Below are 6000 nucleotides of genomic sequence, written 5' to 3'. Positions count from 1 at the left end.
CTTGCCTGTGATTAATGCAGGTGGGATGACATCAGAGGAGCCTACTTTCTGGGCTGTAATCTCCTAGGGCCAGAAACTCAAGATGATGTTTTGTAGACCTAATCTTATACTAAGGCAATTTCATAGAAGACTGGCTGGTATCTCCAGGAAATTTGGAGGCACGTGGCCACTTCCTAGGGGAGCTGTTTTAAGTACAGACGCAAAATTTAGAAGTTACTGAGGTTTGTTCAGGCACTCATTTCTCCAAAAGCCAGGGTTGGTTTTCTGTTTGTTTGTTTGTTTGTTTGAGAGGGAGTCTCGCTCTGTTGCCCAGGCTGGAGTGCAATGGCGGGATCTCAGCTCACTGCAACCTATGCCTCCGGGGTTCAAGAGATTCTCCTGCCGCAGCCTCCCAAGTAACTGGGATTACAGGCGCCCGCCACTATGTCCGGCTGATTTCTGCATTTTTAGTAGAGATGGGGTTTCACCATGTTAGGCTGGTCTCGAACTCCTGACCTAAGGTGATCCGCCCGCCTCGGCCTCCCAAAGTGCCAGGATTACAGGCATGAGCCACCGCACCCTGCCGCCAGGGTTTTTTTGTTTGTTTTGGTTTTTGGTGTTTAACGTAGTTTTGTTGTTGTTGTTTGTTTAATTTTCTCAATGAGGTCCAGTGAAGGAACCAGGAACATGTATCTCCTCCACAATATGAGGATTTATACTTTTGTTCTTGGAGATGTTTGCAGGCACCTGAGAAGACTCCTTGCTCAATTCTTCCTCTAAGTTCCTTAATGGGGTTTTACAACCTGGTCTTGCAATCTCTCACTGGGGGAGACAAGAAAGGTCCGTGTTTTCTTTTTGTGAGCCTCATTCTCCCACCTCTGGCAAGGATACGTTTTTCCAGGTTTTGTTGTTGTTGCTGAAGAAACTGGGAGTCCCAGGAGCCACAAGAGAAAGCTGTAATTTGGGGCCAACTCTAGTGTTCCAGTTCCAAACTTGACAGGCTGGGCAGCACGCTGGTTTAACATGAGCAAGCAGCAGGCAGGCTCCTCCCTACTGCTCTGTGCGGGGGTTGAGGAACACTCCTGGAAAGTCCGTCTAGTAAAGGGATCCTAGAAATAGGACACACAGAAGGAAAACAAAAAGACATCCAAAAAAAGTCTATTTCCGAGAGGCAGGGAATGGCAGCGTGGAGGAAAGATCAACAGACCGGGGAGAGAGAGAGGCCAAGGTCCCAGCAAGGACGGAGAGCCGTGGGTATAGCGTGAAGCCCCAAACCATGAGCTCGGGACAGATACACAGAGCGAGGAGAGGGTGGCTGCTAAATTCTAACTCCACCAGTGACAGTGGAGGTTTGTGAAGGACCAAGCCCGTGGAAACTGTGTAACTGAGTTATTATTCTGGGAAACCGGCCTGAGCTTTCCTTTCTTCATCCGGGAAGCCCAGAGAGCTTCATCGAGAGAGGGAAGAGAAAAAATTTTCAGCACTGACCACAAGGTGGCGCCAGACGCCCGTGGATGTAATGGGGTCTTCCCCTCCTGGTGAGCTCCGGAAGCTGGCGATGGAATCAAGTCCTCCAGTTTCAAAGGAAACCAAGAGGTCTGCACGCCCGGAAAGTTACTCTAGCCTAAGGATAATATACTGCACAGGGAAAATAATAAAAAACATCTTTATTAAAGAGACCGGGAAGGTTGGCCCAGAGACTAGACCGGCAGAGTCTGCAATCCTTCTGTGAAGGGAACTTAAAAGAATTTTCCACCAAACCCCTTGACAGGACAGGGAGAGCCAAGCGGGGAAAGACTGGACGTTAAGGGGTAGAGAGGAGCCTTTAGAGGAGAAAAAATGCCCTCTGACTGATTGATTTGCATTTACTGGTATTTTTCATTGACACGATAAACCAGTCGACAAGACCAACACGACTGAATAACAAGTAGAAATGCATTCTATTAGATTCATCTTCTCTGAGAATGCATTATGGTAGCTTTGCTCTTCTTGGGTGTCATGGACTGATGACTTTTCAAATATATGGTATCAACTGTGCCAGCCAATATTCTCCTTCTGGTGCTTATATTGTCCCAACTTTGGCCAGGAGGGGCCCTGTATAGATTGTTCCTTTTGTAATTTTGAATGACCCTTATTTAACGCTTTGCTTTCTGTCCCAAAAAGGTATAGGCATTCTAGGATTATCTTGTACCTTTCAGCTCCAAACTGAGATGGCATCCACTACTGTTCCAAGAAACTTTGGCTCCTTCGGGAGAAAACTAACACTAGAAACCAAAATCTTAGCATTAACATGCATTGCGGAGGTGACATTTCTCCTGGGCCATTTCAGTGGAAAAAAGTCAAAATATTTTTAATGTAATGTTTTGTAAAGACATGACTGCATATTAATATGTTTGATTCAGTACCAAGAGTACCCTGTTCTTAGTCAAATTTGAAACCTACAATTAGCCTTGTGACTAATCCTGAAGTCTAGATTCTTACCAAAATATGCAAAATATATATTATTTACTTGCTTTATCTGATAATTGTTGCAAAAAATACACTATCAATACAAACAGTATAGATACGGAATAAAGTTTTTGTTTTAGACTACATACACCTAAAGATTTGTTGCCAAATTACTTTGTTCTAGAATCTCTCATAGTATCTCACACCATGTGACTGTGCAGGGACTTATCTGACAGGTAGTTCTGGGTCCATTGTTTCCATCCACTTTCATTTTGAAGAGGCTGCAACCTGCCCTCAGCCCCTGTTTCCTGCTCTACCTTTTCATTTTATCATGACTTACAAACTCCCAATATACTAAATAATTCACTTAATAATAATACTTTGTTATTGTGTTATTATTATTTCTCCCTTACCCCATTGGAGTGTAAGCCTCATGGAGCAGGGATTTTATTCACTGGACCCTGGCAGTTGCACCCTAAAGGCAGGACTAAGAAAGCTGGGCTTGATTCTGGGGGCTCAGTGGACTCTACTGCGTTGGGCTGCAAGAGACAGTCTTCACTGAAACAGCAGAAGCTGCTGTAGGCTGCTCCCAGATACTCATTCCCCCCAGCATACACACACACACACACACACATACACACACACACACAAGTATTTCCCCAATTCCTGCAGGATTCATTGAGAGGCTGGGAAAACAAAGCAAACCAACAGTGCTGAGCTTGAGCCCCTGGACTCAGTGACTGGGCATCTGGAGGGCTGGCGCTTCTAGAAAAAAAAGAGTGTGGCAGGAAGCTGTGCCTTATGATGAGTTACCCAGCTCCTGGTTTGCCCAGAGAAGTCCTGGTTTATAGCTGTGGTCCTGCTGTAATAGCTAATCACATTCCTTTTCACTCATGTAAGTGTCCAGGTGTAGGGATAAATGCATTGGAGGGGCAGGGAGGAGGCCTGGGGACTTGGGATAGAAGTGCTCCAGGAGAGAGGGAACAGCCAGCTGTAGAGGACGCAGCCCCTCCACCACTGGGGGCTGGCAGGTCTGGTGCATGGCTGGGGCTCCATAAATGTACATTCAGGGTAAGGGGAGAAAACAGAAGAATCAAAATAAATTTCTGTGTACCTATAGATGCCAAAAAATGGATGGGCACTAGGACTAGTTGTGAGAGACTCAAGCAGAGGGAGGTCATGGTCCTTTCTCAGTTCTGGGCCTGGGCTGGGACAGAAGGATAGTGCCCCACCACCACCCCACCATAAGGGGGCAGGAAGAAAGAGGAGGGAGGGTGATGACTGGTATAGTAATATGGTCTTTGTTTTTGCAAACTGAAAGTGTGTTTCCAGTTTGGGTCAAATATAAAATTAGCACACACTGTCTAACAAACAACACAGAGAAGCATACAAAATAATACAAAGGAAAAGAAGGAACAGGTCTTCAGCGATCTCATGCTCCTGGAGAGACCCCTCCAGGTGGTGAAGGGCTGTGGGCTTCTGGGGAAACACCCCGTTGATGCAGTTAGACTGTCCCATCACTGGGCTGGCTGGAAAGGGCCCAGGAAGTAGGAGTGAAGATAAACCAACTCAGAGGCTCCAGAGCTTCAAGGGGGTTAGAAAGCAAAGCGCAGCCCTGCCCATCAATCCCTTCACCCCTCAAGAAGTTTCCTCCCCTCATTCCTTCTCTGCGATTGGCTCTTTCTTCACCTGGTGGGGAAAAGGGGTGGGGAGAGGCATCCAGAGGTAGGTCCGAAATGAGCAGACTAAGAGGGGCTGGGGATACCCTGAGGAAGCTGTCAAGGAAAAGAGGGCTCCCCAGGGATTTCCCGTGGGGTGGGGCCTCCAGGAAAGGCCTAGGAGAACCCTGACCAGGTGAGGCTTAGGCCAGCTGCCTCAGTTGGGGTTTTCATGCAGCCAGAGGCTGCCCCCAACCAGGCAGCCCTGGACTCTGGATTCCTGGGGCTGCTCCTCCCCTGCCCCCATCCCCACCCCCAGTCCTCTTGACCAAATGTGTCCATTGGAGTCTCTCTGGACTTGAGGTTGACAATGTAACTAGAACTTTAAAGATCACTTTTGGCCAGGGTGGCCCCTTTTTATTTGCTAAATTCTGTATTTTAGCAACTCTACAGGAAAAAAAGGAGCACAACAAACATGCACGTTACTGACTTCTGCATTCTTGTCGCATTGCACACGTACATCTCTCCTGCTGTCTGCAGTGTGCACACACTGACAACACTTTACAGCAGTTCATGGATCCTCTGTGTTCATGCACGTTCCGTTTTCAGTGTGGCTGTGACCTTCCTCCAGGTCACCTACTATAGAGCTCACTGAGCCATTCCCCTCTGCACCAGCATTGGGCTTGAAGTGAATTCAACACCATTGCTCCCATGCTTCCTTTTCTCTCAAGGATTCTTCTGGAAAAGTGGGCTCTCCAAGCCACCCAGTGTGTAGAGTCCTTGATCATTCTTATCATACATTTATGTCCTGCTCTCCAGAAACACTGAATCAGTCAGACTTTAGAGTGTCGCCAGTTTCCCTCTAGCCTTGCAAGTGCTGAGTGTATATACGTGTACGTGTGTGTATAGACAGAGACTCTGTGTCTGTGTGTTTAGCAGGTGTGTAGGTAATTCCCCCATTACAGATGAGAAAATTTAGGACCAAAGGGATAAAGTCACTTCTCCCAGGGTTGCCCAGCCAACAAATGGCAGCCCCTAGTCTAGAGGTCACATCTCCTAAGTCCCAGTCCATGTTCTGTTAGACAAACCACCCTGCCTCTGGTGGTTGCTTCTAGACTTGTAGACAACAGGCTCTTCCTACTTCTCTCATCCCTTGTCCGTGTCGGAAAACAGAAACACGACTTGTCCCCTCATGGTTTCCACGTCATGTAGACCAGCTTCTCGGCTTCACCTGGGCCCTTCCGCAAGCCTATGAGATCCAGGCCCTGAGGAGTTCCTCAGGAGACATCACAGCTGTGGCACAGGCATCCACCTCCTCCCTTCTGCAGCTGATTAACTTCTGGGGTGAACTGGTTATTTTCTGAAAAATAATTTTCATTGATATTCATTAGAGGATAGTAGTAGTAATAGTAAAGAATGTTATTAAAAGTTTAACTATTTGATTAATTAATTTTCAAGAAGCAAAAACAAAAACCAAAAAACAATTTCAACCCCTAGATGAAGGGCTTCCAACATCTGCTAAGATTATCTCCCAGTTCACTACCCTGCAGTTCCCTTGAAGCCCTGCTTGGTCAGAGTTCCTCATTCTAAGACGCTGCCCCACAAAAACCCAGAATGTAATTCTCATTCTTAGAAAAAAATTTAAAGGGAGGTGTGATGGCTCACACTTGCGTTGGGAGGCTGTTGAAACAGGCATATTGCTTGAGCCCAGGGCTTAGAGACCAGCCTGGGCAACATAGCAAGGCTCCCTCTCCACAAAAAATTAACTGGCCAGGCATGGTGGCACACATCTGTGGTCTCAGCTACTCATGAGGCTGAGACAGGAGGATCAATTGAGCCTGGGAGGTCAAGGCTGCAGTAAGTGCTGATCACACCACTGCACTCCAGCCTAGGTAACAGAGCAAGATTCTGTCTC

General features: G+C 47.0%; 1 protein-coding gene across 1 annotated transcript in view; it reads right to left on the bottom strand.

Annotated features, from left to right (window-relative positions):
- Nucleotides 1–4468: 4468 nt before the first annotated feature.
- IL20RB (interleukin 20 receptor subunit beta) overlaps nucleotides 4469–6000 on the bottom strand; it is a 44631-nt gene continuing 43099 nt past the window's right edge. The window contains exon 7 of the mRNA XM_023187849.1: nucleotides 4469–5445. Within this exon, the coding sequence (XP_023043617.1) occupies nucleotides 5335–5445 (111 nt within the window). The 3' untranslated portion in view covers nucleotides 4469–5334. The remainder of the gene's footprint in view (nucleotides 5446–6000) is intronic.

Source organism: Piliocolobus tephrosceles, chromosome 2 (assembly GCF_002776525.5).
Source record: "Piliocolobus tephrosceles isolate RC106 chromosome 2, ASM277652v3, whole genome shotgun sequence".
Taxonomy (NCBI): domain Eukaryota; kingdom Metazoa; phylum Chordata; class Mammalia; order Primates; family Cercopithecidae; genus Piliocolobus; species Piliocolobus tephrosceles.
This window is presented reverse-complemented; position numbering and strand designations above follow the sequence as displayed.